This window comes from Dipodomys merriami, unplaced genomic scaffold, assembly GCF_024711535.1.
Source record: "Dipodomys merriami isolate MVZ:Mamm:240054 unplaced genomic scaffold, mDipMer1.0.p SCAF_3, whole genome shotgun sequence".
Classification (NCBI taxonomy): Eukaryota; Metazoa; Chordata; class Mammalia; order Rodentia; family Heteromyidae; genus Dipodomys; species Dipodomys merriami.
Window position 1 is genome coordinate 95,274,397 of NW_027204492.1, and position 21,405 is coordinate 95,295,801.

At 41.6% G+C, this 21,405-nt stretch overlaps 1 protein-coding gene across 1 annotated transcript in view; it reads left to right on the plus strand.

The window, feature by feature from the left end:
* Srpx (sushi repeat containing protein X-linked) overlaps positions 1-21,405 on the plus strand; it is a 76,898-nt gene that overhangs the window by 45,668 nt on the left and 9,825 nt on the right. Inside the window, exons 2-5 of the mRNA XM_070039237.1 lie at positions 3,130-3,189; positions 7,702-7,893; positions 10,004-10,180; positions 18,585-18,711. Of these exons, the coding sequence (XP_069895338.1) occupies positions 3,130-3,189; positions 7,702-7,893; positions 10,004-10,180; positions 18,585-18,711 (556 nt within the window). The remainder of the gene's footprint in view (positions 1-3,129; positions 3,190-7,701; positions 7,894-10,003; positions 10,181-18,584; positions 18,712-21,405) is intronic.

A 21,405-nucleotide genomic window follows, 5' to 3' on the forward strand; every position in this document is an offset into this window, starting at 1 on the left:
TATCTTTTGAAATGGAGAATTAGAGAAGAGTGTGAGAATCATTTCTGGAATAGATTCAAAAGTGAAGGTTAGAAGCAGAATGTGGTAGATGAAGAAGAGTGTAGAATAAAATGCTACGTTTTTTCCATGTGACAGACTAGCTGGAAGGTGGTGTTATTGGAAATGCTGAAAGAAATGCTGAAGGATGTGCTGATTTGGTGATGAGAAAAGGAATAGGGTTTTGAATTATTCAAAATTCTGGCCTGGTTGGAATTAGAGGAGAAAATAATGGATTGCGTGGGGTTAGTTTGAGTCAAGTACATGAATGTAACAGTCCGGGGGAAAAATTCAAAAGGTATATAAAGGACCCAAGCTGGGTGCCAGTGGCTCACACCTATAATCATATTTACTCAGGAGGCTGAGATCTGAGGATTGCAGTTCGAAGACAGCCTGGACAAGAAAAGTCCCCATGAGACTTTTTTTTCTTTGCCAGTCATGGGGCCTGAACTCTGGGTCTGGGCGCTGTCCCTCAGCTCTTCAGCTCAAGGCTAGCGCTCTGCCACTGGAGCCACAGAGCCACTTCCGGCTTTTTCTGCTTATGTGGTACTGAGGAATCGAACCCAGGGCCTCATGCATGCAAGGCAAGCACTCTACCGCTGAGCCACTTTTCCAGCCCCCATGAGACTCTTATCACCAATTAACCACTCAAAAGCCAAAAGTAGCACTGTGGCTCAAGTGGTAGAGTGCTATCCTTGAGCACAAAAAGGTTCAGGGGCAGCCTCACAACTGATGAAAAAAAAAAAAAAGGACCCAAACTGGACCCTTGAGAAACACATGCCCAAATGGCAAACTGATAGAAAGGCTTTGCCCAGACAATGTCCAAAGAGGAGTATGAGAGGTCTCAGGACGTAGCACAAGTATTTGATCACTTACATAATAAGCAGGAAGCCCTGAGTTCAAGGCTCAGTACTGTAAAAAAAAAAAAAAAAAAAAAAAAGGAGGAAAAGAATCAGGAAGGCCTTGTAATTTACAAGGCAGAAGAAAGCTTGATGGAATGTACAGTAAGTGCTCTGGACAAGCTAATCCAGGATGGTGTCTGAAGGCATAAGGTGTGTGCGTGCGTGTGTGCGTGCATGTGTGCGCGCGTGCGCGCGTGTGCGTGTGTGTGTGTGTGTGTGTGTGTGTGTGTGTGTGTGTGCATGTGTGTGTTTTTTTCACTGGAACTTGAACTCATGGTGTTGTTCTCTCATTTGGCTTTTTCCTCCACCACATGAGCCACACCACTACCGGCTTTTTGTTGGTTAATTGGAAAGCCTTACAGACTTTAATGCCCAGGCTGGCTTCAAACTGCAATGCTCAAACATCAGCCTGCTGAGTAAGGGAGCATTCTTGAGATAGATTTTCATGCTCACAATGGATCCGGCAAAATGAGCAGGATGATTTACTTCATGTTTCTAAGTTGCATAGCTGGTTTCATGTTCAGTTTGTGATGTGAAACAATGAAAAGTTCAGAATTGAGTACAGGCCAGGGTGGCTAGAAATCAAATGAGGAACAGCAGCAACACAGGACACAGAAATGGGCTACATTGGCACAGGAACCTATACCAAGTGCACATAAGCCAGTCACCTACCCCCTCCCCCATACACACACACTCTCAGTTTCCATACTTTTTATGCCTCATTCAGACCACCAAGTGAAATAGGACCATGACTCATATGTTCATCCTGTGTAGGGATTTTAATAGCCTCCTAGGAGAGGGTCTTTCTCTAGTAGTACAGTGGCAGGTACCTGGAGGTACATGTGTGCTCAAGATGGTACCAACATCAGTAATAGACTGTAATGTGTAGAGGGCAGTTGCCTAGATTTAAGGTGACTATATTGAAGTTTGAGGCCTTCTACGGCTTCAAGTTTGAAATATTCACCATTCACTGGAATTTAATGTTCAATATGCTAACATTGTTTCAACTTCTAAACAAGTTGTATTAAGATAATGCAGAGTCAATCCAGACACTGGCAGCTGGAATCCTAGCTACTCAGGAGGCAAAGATCTGAAGATTGAGGTTTGAAGCCAGCCTGGAAAGCAAAGTCCATGAGACTTTTTTTTTTGTCAGTTGTGGGACTTGAACTCTGGGCCTGGGCATTGTCCCTCAGCTCTTCAGCTCAAGGTGAGCGCTCTACCCCTTGAGCCACAGTGCCACTTCTGGTTTTCTGGTGGTTTTTGGAGATAAGAGTCTCACAGACTTTCTTGCCTGGGCTGGCTTTGAACTGCGATCCTCAAATCTCAGCCTCCTGAGTAGCTACAAGTGTGAGCCACTGGCACCCGGCTCATGAGACTCTTATCTCCACTAAACTATCAAAAAAGCCTGAAGTGGAGCTGTGGTTCAGGTAGAAGAGTGCTAGCCTTAAGCAAAAGAAGCTCACAGACAGCACCCAAGCCCTGAGTTCAAGCCCCAGGAGTGCCACCAAAAACAACGAAACAAATAACTAAACAAACAAAAATACAACCCAGCAGTCTTTCACTCACAGACTGGGGGATGTTTAAGATAGTAAGACTCATTAAAAAATATTTCCTTCAGCCCAAGGGGTTCTGAGTAAACATCCAGGTCATTTGTTTCAGCCCTCTTTCCCTATACATACACCCAAACAGCTTTGCATATCTTTTATTATTAAGGTAAGACACTTTCCATTTTTATCTACCATCCCAAATTCATCTCACAAGAGGAGCTGTTTTTCAGGTATCATAAGCATTCGGTTCTGGGTTTTCTTGGTTTGCTAGAGACACTGAGGGTTGAGTCTGAGTCACACACATTTTATTGCATCGCCCCTGGCATGAGATCCCATATACATTGGCATCTTCTCAGAGTGAAGTTGACTCTCTCCCTCTTTCCCTGTTCCAGAATTTCCATTGGCATGTGGTGATTCCAAAACCTTTTGAGGCTCATTTGGATTGGCTCTGCCTAGCTCATCCAAGCCAAGTTCACTCTGAGAGGTCCCCTGTCCTTTCGTGAATGGCCACAGAGGCTTTTGCTCTAGGCTCTGCACTCTAATAGCATCTCTTGCATGGACTATGCCACAGCAGTGCTTTGAAATATGCGTCCATACTGGGTGGCTTTTCTTGCTGCCGTTTCTGTTCTTTTTTTGTATTGTAGGATCGGGAGACTCACCGTTAGAAGACCATGAAGTCGATTATTCTCACGCTAGATATGAAGGTGACTGCTTTGCTTCTGTGCTAATGAGGACCTGCTGATGCCGGGAGAACTTGCCTTTTTGCCTTGCAGAGCAAACTGTAATGAAGTGGCCAGACAGCACATTGAAATTTGAATTACCTATCCAGGACCAAGGTTTAGAAATAAATGCATATGTCCTCCTATTTAAGCACAAAACAAAAACAACCCAAAAAGCAAAACACTAGGAAATCAGTGAAGTGCTGTCCTTCAGCACCCCCATGGTCATTTCTTTCTCCTGTTTCTTTTCTGCCCTCACTTCTGCAAAGGCAAGCTCAAGCTAGTGAAAGTGAAAATCAAGGGCATAGTTCTGCCTGATTCATACATTACAGCCAGAATCATCCAGAGTAAACCATCCAAGGTCACTTCTGGACCAAGCGCTGCTAATGTACTGCACTGAATGGAGAATGAGAAAACTTGATTTTCACAAGCTTGGCTTATTGTGCTCTTTCTGAGCCCAGCATGGCTCCTAAAAAATGATAAGTAAAGTGTGTTGCTCAAATGAAGCTTAACTTAAGGAGAAAGAACTCCAGGTCTATATATTTCCAACAATCTATCACCAGCAGGTATAAAAAAGCCTAATCAAGAAACTTCTATGCAGGCTCAGGTAAGTATGCCCACAAATATTTCGACTGCTGAAGTTTAGGGATCCCTGGGGCAAAATAAGTAAAGGTAAATTTAAATGTTTTCTTTTTTCAAATTACTTCCTCTTCTAGTGGAGGAAGGATTGGAGGGAAATTGATTAATCAAGTTCTATTGTGCCCAGGAAAGTGGTCTGGGTTTTGGCAAGAGGATTCTGACCAAATCTTCTGTGAGATGTCTGAGTTATAGGAGCCCTGGGTCAGCCTTTGGCTAAAAAGTAGCCTTCACTTGTTTTCTGAGGAAGTGGACAATCTTTCTAAAGAATAGCTTGTGTTCAGTACCTATGCCCGGGCATGTTGCCTGCTATATACTGTATTTGTTTTAACTTATTGATGAAAAAAAATTCCTTCCCTGCAGTGCTTATCTTCAAAACCCTAGGAGTTAACCACTCAAGCCAAGCACGAGTTTGTTAATCATATGTTTCAAGTAAAGAGGTGCTCTGATTCATTAACCTTTTTAATTAATTTAAAAACTTTTAAACCTCTTTGTAGTTGTGTGCTGGTGGCTCTTGCCTATAGTCCTAGCTACTCAGGAGGCTGAGATCTGAGGATCACAGTTTGAAGCCAACCCAGGCAAGAGAATCTATATGAGGCTGTTATTTCTAGTTACCCATCTAAAAGTCAGAAATGGATGTGTGGCTCAAATTGTAGAGTGCCAGCCTTCAGTGAAGAAGCTAAGTGTCAGTGTCTAAGCCCCGAGTTCAAGCCCCAGTACCGGCATAGGCACACACAGAAAAGCTCTTTGCATTCTAAATTTCTTGTAGAAAAAAGTCTCCCTAAAGCACATGCATACACTAGGCCTCTTCATATACACAATATGAGTTGCCCAGTGCTCTCAGGCCAGTGTTCACCCTCACTGCCCAGGTAGAAGGTAGATCAGATGGAGAAATGATTACTTCTCTTATTTAGAACCTTTTCTGAATGTTTCAAATAAATTCTTCTTAGGAGATTGTTTCTATTTTCAGTTAAATTACTATTAGTAATAATTTTACCACACATGTGCATATCAAAACATTCCATACACATTAAATTTATACAAAAAACATTTTTAAAGTATTGTCTTATGTTACAATGGAGACTTCATCTAGGGACTCTTGCATGCTAGACAAGTGATCAATCCCTGAGTTACATTCCAGTCCTTAAGTTTTTTAATTTGAAAAGCTGGAGGTGAACCTTTATTAGCCAAGAATTTAGCTCTACAATCTCAAGCCCCAGAACAGAGTACAATACCTTAATAAATGATTTTAGCCGGGTGCCAGTGGCTCACGCCTGTAATCCTAGCTACTCAGGAGGCTGAGATCTGAGCATCGCAGTTCAAAGCCAGCCCAGGCAGGAAAGACCGTGAGACTCCTATCTCCAATAAACCACTAGAAAACCGGAAGTGGAGCTGTAGCTCAAGTGGTAGAGCACTAGCCTTGAGCTGAAGAGCTGAGGCGACAGCGCCCAGGCCCAGAGTTCAAGCCCCACAACTGACCAAAAAAAAAAAAAAGGATTTTGAATTAAGTGAAATTAAATTAAAAAGAATAACAAACAAAAATGTGCTTAATATTCACTGTATTCTCAGGACATAGCAAGTGAGCACTACTTTGGTTCTTTTCCTTGAATACCATTATATTCAGACTAATTGAAGGGAGGGGGAAAACATGTAGAGCTATGTCAGTATCATCCCGGGTTTACAGAGGATGGAACCAAGGATAGGTGATGTGCTCAGAGGTACACAGCTGGTTCACATTGCACTTGAGTCTAAACGGGTGTTTTGGCTTGTATCCAGACTTCATGAGCAGCTCATTAGTCTGTTCCACTATGCTGTTTACCTTATGATCTCCATTTAATTAGAATGCTTACCACATTGGCTCAGGGGGATGGAAAGCTTTCCTCAATAATCAATCTAGATTTCTACTTAGGAAACCCTGTCTTAAATGAAGCAGCACAGGCACTTCTTTTTTCTAAATCTCAATGTTAAACATTTTGTTAATTTACTTTAACTCACATGTTCATGTACACTTTGCATTCAGATCATTCACTGACATTTCAATTCTTATCGAATTATTATTGAAATGTCTAGGGCTGTTAAACTGCCAAAATATCTTCAATAGGTTTCTTGGGATGTTATCCAAAAGAAAGAAATTCCTTTCACAAATAAATGAAAGCAAGATTTATTTCACCACATGTTGACAACAGCACTGATTTCTTTGGATGTGGAACTAGAACTATTAGAATTTGAAGCCTGAGAATAAGGCATCAAATGTGCTAGTTCCATGTTGCATTGACATATGTGATCTTTGTATACATATATCATACATAAGACTACATGTAGTCATAGATATAGGTAGTACATAGAGACTATAAGTACACAATCTGAGAAAGGAAATATAATTCAAGGAAAGCCTGTATACCTTGTGTGAGCTTCTACAAGTCTTCAAGTTTATTCCATTCTAGGGAATGTCCCTCAAGATAAAACTTTTACCCAGAAGTCCAGGAATAGTTACTTGAGTTTAGGATCCACTTGCAGCTGTTTGAGAAACACAATATGATAATAATATAGAAGTATTAGGCAGAGGGAAAGTGAAAGCCCCAAGTTTTTTAAAAAAAAATAATGGGGGGGTGGGGCACATTATGTACAAGATCTGAACAAGACAGCTGGTGTTTTTGGGGGAGTCCGGTCATGGGCCTGAACTCTGGGCCTGGGCACTGTCCCTCAGCTTTTCAGCTCAAGGCTAGCACTCTACCACTTGAGCCACAGGCACTGGCTTTTTTTCTTATGTGGTGCTGAGGAATTGAACCAGGGCCTCATGCATGCAAGGCAAGCGCTCTACCATTGAGCCACCTTCTCAGCCCAGGACAGCTGTTTTTCAAAGCTGAAAAGCTATCAAAAGCAGATCCTCAGAATTCCTAGGAAGGTGCTATTCTCCATTGTGGCCACATGATGGCCTACTCACCACATTCACCGTTAGTCTAACTGTCATTGAGGACTCATGAGACCTGCAGCGTAGGGAAGCAGCTCTTCTACATCACATTGAAAGAATTTCACTGGTGCCCTCGGATTGTGAGAAATTGATGCAATGGCCACTATGAGAACTTTCCCATCAAAGAAACAGAAACACATTGCCCTTACGTTTTATGGCCTTTCTTCCCCTCCCCCTCTCACTTTCTTACACACACACAAATATATATACACACAGAATAGGTTAAGACTGATTATTTCACCTTAGCTATACTCTAATTGTGAGAACAAAATCAAACACCCTATCATTTAGTCCTCTGGGAAGGTGTTTCTCTCTAAACGTAAATGAGGCATAATGAGGACATCTGAAAAGTGGGGGTGGGGCTGTTTCCCTGTGGGGAGCAATTGTTGTAACTGTTAACCAAAACGATACCCTGCTGCAAAAGCCTAGAAAAAAGCAGCCTAGTGCAAAAGAGTAAACAACAGTATTGTGATTTACAAAGAACGTGTATAGCTGGAAGAAGTCGAAATTAATGAATTATTGACAGCATCCCCCTCCCAACTATGTATAGATGGCTAGGGTTTGAGTTCACAATATTGATTACCCTTGAGAGAGTCATATCTAGTTACAGGTAATACTAGAAAACACCAAGCATTTCTTGAACAGCATCATTGACTCAGAAGTGGAGTAACTTTCCCAAGATCCCATAGCTAGTTACAGAGGAACTTGAGCTCCCCTTTAGCCAGGCCTGACACTTAGTCCCCCATTCGTAATCTCCATATCCAGAGACACAGAAAACATGGGGCACTACTGGAAATCTGTACTGCAGCACGCTTGAGAGCATAGAGTGAGGGAATAGAATTTCTAAAGATGTCTCGTTCTATCTTCCCCCTTTGTTTTTGCTATTTTAGACACCCCATGGTGCTCCCCCATCAAGGTGAGGTATGGGGATGTGTACTGCAAGGCTCCTCTTGGAGGATACTACAGAACAGCCCTGGGAGCCAGGTGTGACATTCGCTGCCAGAAAGGCTACGAACTTCAAGGCTCTTCTCAGGTGACCTGCCAGCCAAATAAGCGCTGGTCAGACAAGGCCATCTGCAAACGTGAGTAGCCCAGCCCTGTGTCAGGTCTTCAAGGCCAATCAAGCTTAGACTTCCTTTGGGAGGGAAGGAGGGTGGAAGGAAGGATGGGTACATGAAATAAAACAATAAAAAAAAGTATTCTTCAAAAGTGTGGAGTTTAGGAAAGCAGGAATCATTGAAGAAGTGATTCTTGGTCCATAGAAGGAAATGGGCCTGGGAGAAAAGGTGGGGCTTCAAGGACTTTTAGTTTCAGGAAAAGTTCTCTCACATTTTGAATGATGCACGTGATGCAGTACTGTTGAAGCCCATTTTATTTTACTTATTAAATGTTTTTTGTCTTGTAACGGTGATGTACAGAAGGGTTAACGGTTACCTAAGTCAGTATGAGTACTGTTCTTTTTGTTTATTTATTTTTTTGGGGGGGAGGGTCTGGTTGTGGGGCCTGAACTCTGGGCCTGGGCGCTGTCCCTCAGCTCTTCAGCTCAAGGCTAGCGCTCTACCACTTGAGCCACAGCGCCACTTCCAGCTTTTTTCTTTTTGCTTATGTGGTGCTGAGGAATCGAACCCAGGGCCTCAGGCATGCAAGGCAAGCACTCTACCACTGAGCCACCTTCCCAGCCCCTAGTACTGTTCTTTTTGAACAGTGTCACTCCTCCCTCACTTTCCCCCAGTTTTTCCCTCCCTTTCCTGAAGTCGTAGAGTTCATTTCCAACATAAGTGAGTATCACTGCGGAATTAGTTCACCTTTTGTCCCACCATTTGGGTGGGAAGCCCATTGTAGACACCTTTTGTTATTCAAGACAGCCACCCCCTATAAAGTACCTATAGGTTGCCAAGCAGGTCACACACATTCAAGTTTTGCAGCTATAGTCCATATGGGTGCTATTATTTTCATAGCATTGTTCAGGATACTGAGGCTCAGGTCTGCAATCTTGTGATCAAGACATAGAGACTATGCAGCTCAGTGGCACTGGTAGACACTTAGCAATGTTAACTCAGTTTATCTGGTGGCCTTTTAGCAGTTCAGAATATCTCTCCCACAGCTTCTGAGTGACTTGCTCAGAAGACAAAAGAAATCTTCAACCTTCCTGGAAGAAAAGGAAGGTGATTTTTCAGAGGTCTTGTAAGAAACTGCTCTCTCTCTCTCTCTCTCTCTCTCTCTCTCTCTCTCTCTCTCTCTCTCTCTCTCTCTCTCTCTGTCTGTCTCTCTCTCTCTCTCTGTCTGTCTGTCTCTCTCTTTTGCAGTTCTACTTGTCATTTTTAAAATATATATTTTATTATCTTTAAGTAGTTCTGCAAAGGAGTTGCCATTCCACAAAGTCGTCTCTGAATAATACAATGCGTCTTGCACCCTTTTCAACATGTTTCTCTATTCCTCTCAACCCTACCTCATAACCCCAGTTTTCTTAATTTTGTAAGCTATGCATTGAAAAAGAAGCTTCCTCCTGACTGAGTGAAAGGGGCTGAGAAAAGCCAGCTTCCTTGCCTAGAGGCAGATACATTGGGAGCTGCCTCAAGAAGCTCTCCTGCAGGAGCAGGTAGTGCCTGAAAGGGCTTGACTGCCTCTTCTTCCTGGTCCTACTTCCTTTCTCCCTAGGAGCACTTCCTGCCTTAGCCATTCCTATATAATCTCTTACCTCAGGCTCCCCTTCTGGGGAAATCAGTCTAAGACAGTCTTGGATAGAGGCCAACCTATGTCTGTCTGGCCTGAAGCTTTGTGTCTCTTCTGTGTGATGCAGAAGCAATCATACACTTCTCTTATTCCATCTGCTTCTTTTTTTCCCGGGCGAAGGGGGGAATGGGACAGTTCTGGGGCTTGAACTCTGGACATGGGCACTGTCCCAGAACTTCCTTTGAAAAGGCTAGCACTCTACCACTTGAGCCACAGTGCCGCTTCCAGAGTTTTCTTAGTAGTTTATTGGAGATAAGAGTCTCAAAGACTTTCTTGCCCTGGCTGGCGTCAAGCCACAATCCTCAGATCTCAACCTCCTGAGTAGCTAGGATTACAGGCGTGAGCCACCGGTGCCTGGCTTCCATCATCATTTTAGTGTGTGCTTTCAGCGGTTCTGGATTCTGAATCTATGAACATAAACTAAGAAATAATGTAAGTATCCAATTTTCTTTCTTGCAGAAAAGCGATGTCCTACCCTTGCCATGCCAGTCAACGGAGGGTTTAAATGTGTAGATGGTGCTTACTTTAATTCACGGTGTGAGTACTACTGCTCTCCAGGGTACACATTGAGAGGGGAGCACAGGGTCACATGTATGGACAACAAGGCCTGGAGCAGCTCACCAGCCTCCTGTACAGGTAAGAAAGTGCCACAGTCCTCTTGAGGCGCATGTGTTCAGGAGGAGCGGAGGGTGTTCATCCAGTGTATCTGAAAAGTAGAATTGCTATTCTGCATATAAAATAAAAGCAGCTCATTTTGCATTCAGGTGTTCTCTTCATCAGCTATTTTATTTTCCTCTTTGAAGCTATGTAGTCAATGTGCTGTAGATAAGAGACCGGCCCAAAAATATGATTAATAACTTTCCAAACTAAAGTTGCAACCTGAACCCTAACTTGAATCCATGTGACAAGGGTAATAGGTCCACATAAGTACTCAGATAATTGGATCAAATATTTTTTCTAGGCTTTTCTTCTTGTAGTAGTGATGTAGGCATCTGTATTGGGTAGTAACCAGGGCCATGGAAAACACTTTAGATATTTCAAACAGAAGGAAATTTAATATACACACTTGATGACATGAAAGTGTAGTAAGAAGTCAGGCACTGGTGGCTCTCACCTGTAATCCTAGCTACTCAAGAGCCTGAGATCTGAGCAACAAGGTTTGAAGCAAGCCCCAGACAGAAAAGTACGGGAGACTTTATCTGCAAAAAACCAGCAAAGAGCTGGATTGGTGGTGTGGTTCAAGTGGTACAGCATAGTTATGAACAAGTACTCATTGAAGCTGTTACCAATGACTTCTGCTGCCTCTGCTTTCTCATTTCATGGGAGTGCCTCCAATTGGCAGATCTAACTGGCACCCAGCAGGCAAAGGAATCTGTGCAAATGTCATTCTGAGACTTTTAATGCTGTCAGTAGGCCTGGGTGCTGTCCTGAGCTCTTCAGCTCAAGGCTAGTGCTCTACCACTTTGAGCCACAACACCATTTCTGGTTGTCTAGTGGTTATTGGAGATAAGAGTTTCACAGACTTTCCTGCCCAGGCTGGCTTTGAACAGTGATCCTCAGATCTCAGCTTCCTGAGTAACTAGGATTACAGGCGGGAGCCACCAGCATCTCCTGAATCTTAAAGTGTCCAATGAAAAGAAGATTGCTTCATAGCCCTGCTCAATGGCAGCAGGTGGAAGATGCCAAGGGGGTGAATTAGGAGGTGACCTAAAGCCCAATTGTTGACATGAGAGGGGAACTCACAGATGTTGCTTTCAGTATTTCTGTGGGTTTGGGTATGTGCAAGCTAGCTCTAGAAAACACACCAAAGGGGAAAATTTGAATCTCTAGTCTGTCATATTGGGAGGGGCAGAGGTGATGAGGAGGGGGGAGAAACTCACCACCCTGTCTGTTAAGCAAGTTTTGGCAGAGCACGGTAGAGATCATACTGTTCAGATTTCCACATTGTGCACAACAATGGAAAAAAAATGCTGATTGTTCCCGAAAAGCAACAAGCATATCTAAAGCCAGACCAGCTAGCCCTGGAACCTTCCCAAGGAGAGAGAGAAAAAAAACATTAAGAAATAGATCCCAAGTTTAGGGGATTTCACTTGCAGTTTGCTAGGACAAGGTTCATGCATATTAGGGGGAAGGGAAAATGTGCATGGAGTAGCTAAAAGGGGTACAGTTAGCCACAAGAGAGCTTAGGGCTTCCAGGAAAAGAGAGGGACAGACAAAACAAGCAGGCAGTACTTTCTTTGAGTGTGGTGACAGACACGCTGGAATTTGTCCCGGGTGAATTGCATTCCAAAGCTATCATTTACTCTTTGGGCTTTAAATATATTAAAATCATTTAATAAGTTTGTGTGTTGGCAGGGTTGGAGGACCTTGAGCCTCATTCAGAGCCTCCGCTTATTTTAGGAGCTGGGTAAGGTCCCAAGTTTCCACACAAGCTTGAAAAGACTCATCCTGGTCAGAGCTGTGCTGAGTGCTGAGAAAGCAGACCCAGTTCTTTTCCAAACTGGGAGGGAAGAGGGAATACTGGGCTTTCTTTTGACTCCAAGGTGGTCAACTCTGTGGTCTGGCTAATTTGTCTGTGCCACGAGTTAAAGTTAATTCTTACTGGGCTCTGATGATGGATTCAAATTTATAGTTCATCAAAATATTTTCCTGGGCCAAAACAGGAAGAAAAATGTAGTTTTTTTTAAACGTGTAAAAAAATAGGATTTGGATTCAAGACCCTAAGCTTGCTAGGCTGGTGCTGTTACCCCTTGAGTCACAGTTCCAGGTCTGCCTTTTGCTAGCTATTTTGGAGACAGACTCTCACAGATTTTTCTGCCCAGTTGGCTTCAAACAGTGATCCTCCAGATCTCAGTTTCCCGAGTAGCTAGGATTACAGACATACATAAGCCACCAGGCACCTGGCTGACACATGTCTTTTGATATGCAGAGAGTACCCTTTACTTGCTTTACAAAGGTGAGTATACAAACCAAATTGTTTGAATTGATCTCTTCTTATTTTGTGTTTCCTACAAAGTTTTTGTAACACAAATGAAATTCTGGAATTAAAAAAATTCTCTGAGAGTTAAGATATGCAAATTGTGGCATACTTTTTGTTTTCTTCCCAACTGTTTGACAGATGGGTATATCCAATGACCCCCATAGGAATGGTTACAGGGCTGCGCTGTAGTTTACGCTCGATAATACAAATGTCAGTAGAGCTCGGAATAAATATGTCTGTGTTTTGTTATGGATATCTTAAATTAGGTTAATGTTTTTGGCTTGTCAGATGCATATTCTTTTTACTGACTTGAAAATTTGAGTTTTAAATTTTTTGTTGTTGTTTTACAACAATTAGATTGGTTGAGATTTTGACTCAATTCCCATCTCACCAGTGCAAACTAAACAGGTAAACTTTTTAGCGGAAATTTCAGTAAATTTTCAGTTGTGTGTCTTTCAGATGAGGATGGTGACTTTTAGTTTTGCAGTTCATTGCTTTCTTGCTTGTTTCTTTTGTCACTTCTAGAAAGTTCTCTGAAACCAAAGAAATGAAGTACTTCCCAGAGCCACCGCAAAGATTGCACTCTGGCTGAGGGGAACAAACATTTAGAGGAGTCTTCATGGCCAAGTTTGCTCTGTCTTGTCCAGTCACTCAATTCCTAGGCCCCTGGGAAATGAAATGAATTCCTCCTGCCTCCATCACCAACCTCAGACTCTTTTACATTTACCTTAGCAAATTGCTGTGCAGCAGACCACCTAAAATTTAGGAGTTTCAGTTGAATGGGGGCACATATAGGCATATATATATGTATATATATATATATATATATATATATATATGCACACATATAAGCACCTCAGTTGGAGTAAGCTGTACTGACTGGATGGAGTCTCTGTTGAATTGGTCTCTCTCTCCCACCCATGCTGTGCAGCCACTTTTAGTCAAATGCACTGCTTTATATGGCAGCTGGCTTCCAAGGAAGTAAGAGCAGAGGTTGCTAGATTCTTGAATGGTCTAGATCTATAACTAGTTTAGTTTTACTTCCCTTGCATTTTATTGTTCATTGTCCACCAAGATCTTGTCCTCTTGAATCTCTTACTGATTTTTATCACCTAACCAGTCAGCCATGTTAAGGATTCCCAAGGAAACAGTTCAACTGCCAATGTTGATACAAGGCAATATATTGGTTTCTTGTACTTGCTATACAAGCAGGAAAATTGGAGCACAGAGAAGAGAGGTGGTTTGTCAGATGTCTCCAGTGAATGGGGCAGAGAGGAGAGGCCAGGATTTTCATTGACGTTTCAAGGTTTCCACACAATAACTAGCTCTACAGACCTCCTGAACCCATCAGGGAAGAACAATTATGTTTCTATAGTAACTTTGTTTATTTCATTCATGGAAACGTATCATAACTTATAAAAAGCTTGGGGGATCATGGCTGGATGATGAATAATAAGCTTAGGTCTCTGGAGCATTGGCTATGGGCAGGCCAGCTGGTCTCATCAGCTGAGAGGGAGAACAGCTGCTTGAGGATGCATTCAAATGAATCCTGCTGTTCTTCAAGGATTTATGGGGAAGCTGTGGCAGGCAATCCTCAAAGAATATATGTGTACAAGTTGGAAGAAAGTACTAGGTCAAAACCAAGCAGGCACACGAAAGCATTCAGCTTACTCAAATGCATTTACACTTGTAATAGTGTTTTAAAATTTCAGACTACAAGGGAATTCTGAAAGAGAGAAAATGCTTCCTGGTCTATAGATGGGGATGCTACTAATGAGTATTTGTGAACATGCAATGAAATAATGTAGGGATAATGGAAGTATAATCTTTCACATGGAGGGGGTTGGCCACATAGAAAGTGGTTAGAAAATATTCCCTATTATTTGTAATGACTCATTCGTTCTTGTTTCTGGTTTTGGAAGAGCTATACTTCTGAAAAATGGGCCAGTTTTGATTGGCCATTGTTAGCCAGACACAACTAGACTCTGATACCCTTGTCCCATTTTACTATCTATTAATTGTATATATACATTAGTTATACATATATTATTAAGTACATATATTATATTATATACAATGTATTAGCTGTTCATATTTGTTACATATCAATACAATATATTATATTGCATATTATATACATGTTATACATTATATATGATATTATATATGTTGTACAATGGGGTTCCATTGTGATGTTTCCATATGTGCATACGACGTACCTCATTCAAACCCCTTCTCTATCACTCCTCCTCACTCTCTCTCTCCCTGTTTGGAACAAATTCAGTAGTTTTCATTGTTGTTTTCATGTATGTGTATAGAAGATTTCAACCATATCCACCATCCATAACTTCTCCTTTCACCTTTCCTAGCCTACATCCTCGCATTTCCTCACATTGTCAGTACATTAAGTTGATACAGAATCAAAACAAAATAAGTGTATCATCCAAATGTTTAGCTTGGTTTAGCTAGCAAAGAGTTTTTGCTCTCATAATATCTATCCAAGGAAATCTGGTAGCATGATGTAACTTTACCTGGAAATGTATATCTTCTTCTTGGTCTCCTGTGCAATTGCTTTAAAGCGTTCTTCAATACATTTTCTCCAAAACAAATTGCATGCCCTATCTGACCAGCAGGCGGCAGGCATTGTACACTTTTCCTTCCAGTTCACGCAAAGCTGTGGATATTCATCCGAATTGTGAAATTATGTCATCTATCATGTATCATACTAGAAAAGAGAATTATTTACAAAACAACTGAAAATAGATACTTCAGATGCACAAATAATCTTCCATTTTATAGCACAGTATGTTTGTTTGAGAAAATGTCACTGTCACATTTTTTCACATTTTAATGTCTCTGAAATTGACTCTCATCTCACAATTGGTAGGGACTTAGATTCAATAAGATATGGTAGTTATTTAATTTAGCATTAGTGTAATAAGGTTGGAAATTCACACTGCTTTGAAGCATGGCATAGAATTAGAATGAATTTGAATAGCTAGAAGTAAAACTGTTCAGCAAGCTGCTCCCAAGTTCTTGCCTTAGATAAAATGAGAAAGTATCAGGGGCTGGGAAGGTGGCTCAGTGGTAGAGCACTTGCCTTGCATGCATGAGGCCCTGGGTTCGATTCCTCAGCACCACATAAGCAAAAAAAGAAAAAAGCCAGAAGTGGTGCTGTGGTTCAAGTGGTAGAGCGCTAGCCTTGAGCTGAAGAGCTGAGGGACAGTTCCCAGGCCCTGAGTTCAGGCCCTACGACCGGACCCCCCCCCCCCCAAAAGAAAGTATCAGTCAAGACACAGGAGAAAGTGTATGAAGAATTTTTCTTAATATATTCAGTCACTCAAAAATGTTTATGTTGAGGGAAGATGGGGGAGGGAAAGAGGGAGAAAAATGAGGGAGGAAGTAACAGGTTCAACAAGAAATGTACTCATTACCTTACTTATGTAACTGTAGCCTCTCTGCACATCACTTTGGCAATAAAATTAAAATTAAAAAAAGTTTACGTTTCAAGTAGACACTGGTGGTTCAGGCCTGTAATTCTAGCTATGCAGGAAGCTGAGATCTGAGGATAAATCGGAGTTTGAAGCCATTCCAGACAGAAAAATCCCCAAGACTCTTATATCTAATTAACCATCAAAAAGCCAAAAGTAAGCTGGGTGTTGGTGGCTCACGCCTGTAATCCTAGCTATTCAGGAGGCTGAGATCTGAGGATCAAAGTTCAAAGCTAGCCTCAGCAAGAAAGTCTGTGAGACTCTTATCTCTAATAAACTACTAAAAATTACCTAGAAGTGGACCTGTGGCTCAAGTAGTAGATGACTAGCATTCTCTCTCTCTCTCTCTCTCTCTCTCTCTCTCTCTCTCTCACACACACACACACACACACACACACACACACACACACACACACATGCACGCTTGCGCAATGTTTGTGATTCAGGATTAAAAGCACATTTAATTTTCATTCAGGTTGTAATAGTATTTAGATAGCTATTAGTTCGACAAAACAGTATAAAACTGAATACCCCATGTTCTTTTACAGCCATTCTCTACCTGCTCAGGATCAAGTAGAATTTGTAAAATTTTGAACTTCTTGTGATTCCACTTCAACTAGGATGTGATGAAGTACAACCTAGTGCAGAATGGCACCTCATTTTTTCTAACTCTCCTTGTTATCACATCTTGATGTGAAGGGGCAGAACTACTTACTGCTAGGTAGAGAAACTTAGAGAGTCCTTTGGAGGGCCAGAGTCAAGGTAAAACTGGGGACACAAAGTACAAAACCACAAGTGGGGTCCAGTGGCAGTTGGAGGGAAGAATGAACCTCATTTCCCCCTTTAAGGTACTAAGCATTTACCAGCACAACTGTGTTTATTGCAGCATTATTTACCATAGCTAAGATATGGAACCGACCCAGATGCCCCTCAGTAGATGAATGGATCAAGAAAATGTGGTATATATATACAATGGAATTCTATGCCTCCATCAGAAAGAATGACATTGCCCCATTTGTTAGGAAATGGAAAGACTTGGAAAAAATTATATTAAGTGAAGTAAGCCAGGCCCAAAGAAACATAGGTCCCATGCTTTCCTTTATTTGCAATTACTAGTATATATCTGAGATAAGAAGAAATGGTCAGATAAGCTGATGTTAGGTGAAATGAACCCCAAGATAAGGACTCAAATGTTTTTTTCTTCCATACGATTGTTTCTAACACATTTATAAGATGATTTCTTTGTTGCTTTGTATGTCCCTCCCCCACGATATAATCCCTGTTTTCACTGTATTTGATGTTGGTCTACTTTGTGGAGGGGAAGGGAAAAAACAAATTGTTTAAATAGGGATACAGGTGGACCAATTGCAACAATGAGATGTACAAGACGTTATGTCGGGAGGATCAGCGGGTGGGGAAGGGGGAAGCAGGGTGGGGGGGGTGGGGGGAAGGGAAGATGGGAAGGGTTGGTAAGAGGAAACAAAGGAGGAGGCAACAATGCTTGATAAGAAATGTACTCATTACCTTGTCTATGTAATTGTAACCCCTCTGTACGATATTTTCACAACAAAAAAAGGTGAAAAAAAAAAGATACTCAGCATTACTTGGGGACTAGACATAACAGGAAGAGAAGGATATTGCTCAAATTATAAGTGCTCTGTCTTGGGTTATAATGTATACTGCCACCATTGATACACATGCTTTGAACTGAATTGCCCATGCTTTCTGAACCTTAGTTTGCACATCTGTAAAATGAGAGTTGAGTACTTCCCTTACACTTATACAACATTCAAGTTCACCATGCCCAGGTCCCTGCCATTTCCTACCTTGTTGTGTTATATGCCAGAGCATATGTGGTGACATCATCTCCTTAATCTACTGTAAATTCTGAAAAGTCGGTAGCAGCTGACTCTTGTATCCCCAGCCCCCCGACCTCCGCCAACCCCCGTCCCCCAATAGAATGAAGCAGGCACTTGTGAAAGATTTGTTGCCTTGAATTGAAACAAACTAGATGATAACTAAGGTATTTTGACCTTAAAGCAGGAGGGATGAGGTAAAGCTGAATGACTTGTAGCTTCAGTTGAATGACTATAGTGTCAGCAAGTCTATGGGCAGAGTTTGGAACTGTGGGGAGCTGTAGCTAATGCATTAACACATAGGATAGTTAGCCAGGCTAGAAGATTATACATCTCATCCTGTGCAGGTAAGTACTCATACACTCTTCAAAACTCAATAAAAGCTGCGAAGGTGGCTCAGTGGTAGAGTGCTTGCCTTGCATGCATGAGGCCCTGGGTTTGATTCCTCAGCACCACATAAGCAGAAAAAGTTGGAAGTGGCGCTGTGGCTCAAGTGGTAGAGTGCTAGCCTTGAGCTGAAGAACTGAGGGACAGGGCCTAGGACCAGAGTTCAGGCCTCACGACACACAAAAAACAAAACAAAACAAAATCCCCAACTCAATAGGAGAGAGGGAAAGATGAAATGAGGGGAAAATGTGCCTATGTTAGAGATAAACCCCAATTTGACCAAGTATTTCTTGATGATGGTGAGGATGTTTTGGTTATGTTTTTAGATATTGATCCTCCTACAATAAAGTGCCCAAGTGTGAAGGAACGTATTGCTGAACCCAATAAGCTAACAGTCCGAGTGTCCTGGGACACCCCAGAAGGAAGAGATACAGCAGATGGCATTCTTACTGAGTAAGCAAAACTTTGGCAGTGGCAATGATATGCACTCTCTTGCTCTGTCTCTGTTTCTCTGTCTTTCTCTCTCTCTTTGTCTGTATCAGTGCCTCTGTCTGTCTCTGTCTGTCTCTCTTACACACACACACACACACACACACACATACACACACACACACACACACACACACACACACACACACACACACACACACACAGCTGAGGATGGAGCCCAGGGCTTTGTGAATGTTAGGCAAGGGCTGTACCACTAAGTTACACTCCAGGCCTGTGTTGTCTCTTTTGTGAGAAGTTTTACCCAGAGTAGAGGAGTGTACCAATGCTGGTTGCTATCTCACATCCCATACATTTTACTTATGTATTTGTTTATTGCCTGTCACCATTACAATACACTTGCTGTCATGTCCCAAGAGGCCAGAACTATGGCTGACACACAGTTAACATTCAGTAAATATTTATTGAAGAAAGGAAAGGAAGTAAGAAGGAATGTAGAGAAGAAGAGGAGGAACAAACAGAAGGTACCTGGTTAATCTAAGATAGAAGATCCCCTGTTGGCCGAGTGCCGGTGGCTCACGGCAATAGTCCTAGCTACTCAGGAGGCTGAGATCTGAGGATTACAGTTCGAAGCCAGCCCAGGCAGGAAAGTCCACAAGACTCTGATCTCCAATAAACTATTTGGAAAATGCTGAAAGTGGAGCTGTGGCTCAAGTGGTAGGGCTTTAGCCTTGAACACAGAGAGGTTCAGGGCAGTACCACGGCCCTGAGTTAAAGCCCCAGGATCAGCAAAAACACAAAAAAGATTCTCTCATTGTCTACCAAGAGGGTTCTTTCTCATGCCCCAGCCCTTAATAAGCTATCAGTTTCCCTGGAAAAATGTCTGTGTCCCCCAAAAGGAGCCAGGCACTGGTGCCCTGTGTCCTCTCTGGATATGATTTAGTACAAAACTCAACCACTCCTTTTTTTTTTTTTTTTTTTTTGGCTGTACCTATTTCTTTCAAAACTTTTGAGTTTTTGTTTTTGGGTTTTGACCACATCCAACACTTTCAGAAGTTTATGATGAAAGTACAAGTGTCCTTTGCTTTCTTCCTGGTCTCATCCTCATTTCCAAGGGTCCATTGAACTCATAGTGCTCCTTTAAGATATTTTTAAAGATGGGTGGCTCCTTTTGATGAATTTCAACTACATGTTCAAACCTGTTATATGGGCTTGTACACTGGAAACTTGCTCCCTGGAGGCCACTATTTCATGTCAGCATGCTTACATCTGTGTCTCGTTTCTTTAATTAATTAATTATTTTAAAGGTGATGTGCAAAGGGGTTACAATTACATAAGTCAGGAAATGAAAACGTTTCTTTTTCAACAATGTTACCTCTTCTCTCATTTTTTCCCAGTTTTTTCCCTGCCCCTTCCCCTCAAGTTGTAGAGTTCATTTTTAACATAATGTGTAGGGAGTATCACTGCTGCATTTGTTCATGCTTTGTCCCACCATTTCTGTGCTCCCACATACCTTCCTTCAAACAGATAAATTTACATATGACACAAAAGGTACAGAAATAAAAAATAGTGACAAAGGAGGAATAAAACAAAAATTTAAAAAAATCTTTTGTTTCCCTTTCTTGGAGTTCATTTCAATAAACATCATTTTATATGACCATATGCACATAACTATCAAGCCTTTGTGATCCTCTTCTGAGAATATCTTCCTTTGGCCTTACTGGGTGACTGTTAGAGGCCTTTTTAATTTATCTTATCTAAGTGTAATTTTTGCCTTTTACCATCCATTGTGTTTACTTGTAGATTTATAGGCACATTCTAATTACTACCAATGAGAGAAAACATGCAACCTATGTTTCATTGGAGCTGGCTTTGCTTAATATATAATTTTTTTCCAAGCATTTCCATTGCCTTAAGAATGATAGAATATAATTCTTTCTGATTGAGGCATAGAATTCCATTGTGTCCATTCATCCACTGAGGAGCTTCTGGGTTGATTCCATATCTGGGCTATGGCAAACAATGCTGCAATAAACATGGTTGTGCTGGTAGCTTTAGTGTGATCTTGTTTGTAGTATTGGATAAATGCCCAGGAGTGGAATTTCTGTGTCATAGGGAAGCTCTATGTTTAGTATTTGTGTTGTTTTGATTTGCATTTCTTTCATGGCCAGATGTTGAACATTTCTTCATGTGTTGATTCTTACTTCTGAGAAGTCCCTAAGTCGTTAGCCCATGTATTAATTGAGTGGTTGTTTCTTTGAGGAGATTTAATTTTTTGAGCTCTAAGTATATTTCAGATATGAGATCCTTGTCTAATGTGTAGCTAGTAAAGATCTCCCATTCTGTGGGCTTTCTATTTATCTTGCTATCTATGTCCTTTGCCATTAGAAACTCTTCAGTTTGATGCAATCCCAGTGATCTAGTCTTTGATTTGTTGTGATTCTGGATCTTACGAAGTTTCAACCTGGGCCAAGAAGCCGGAGTGTTTCTCTAACCCCTTCCTGTAATATTTTCATGGTATCTGGCCTTACATTGAGGTCTTTGATCCATTTGAAGTTGATTCTGTGCAGGGTGATGTATGAGGATCTAGCACATGTATAGCCAATTCTGCCAGTACCATTTGTTGAAAAGGCTTTCTTCCATTTTGTGTTTTGGCTTCCTTATCAAAGACTAGGTGGCTATAAGTCTGTGGGTTCATTT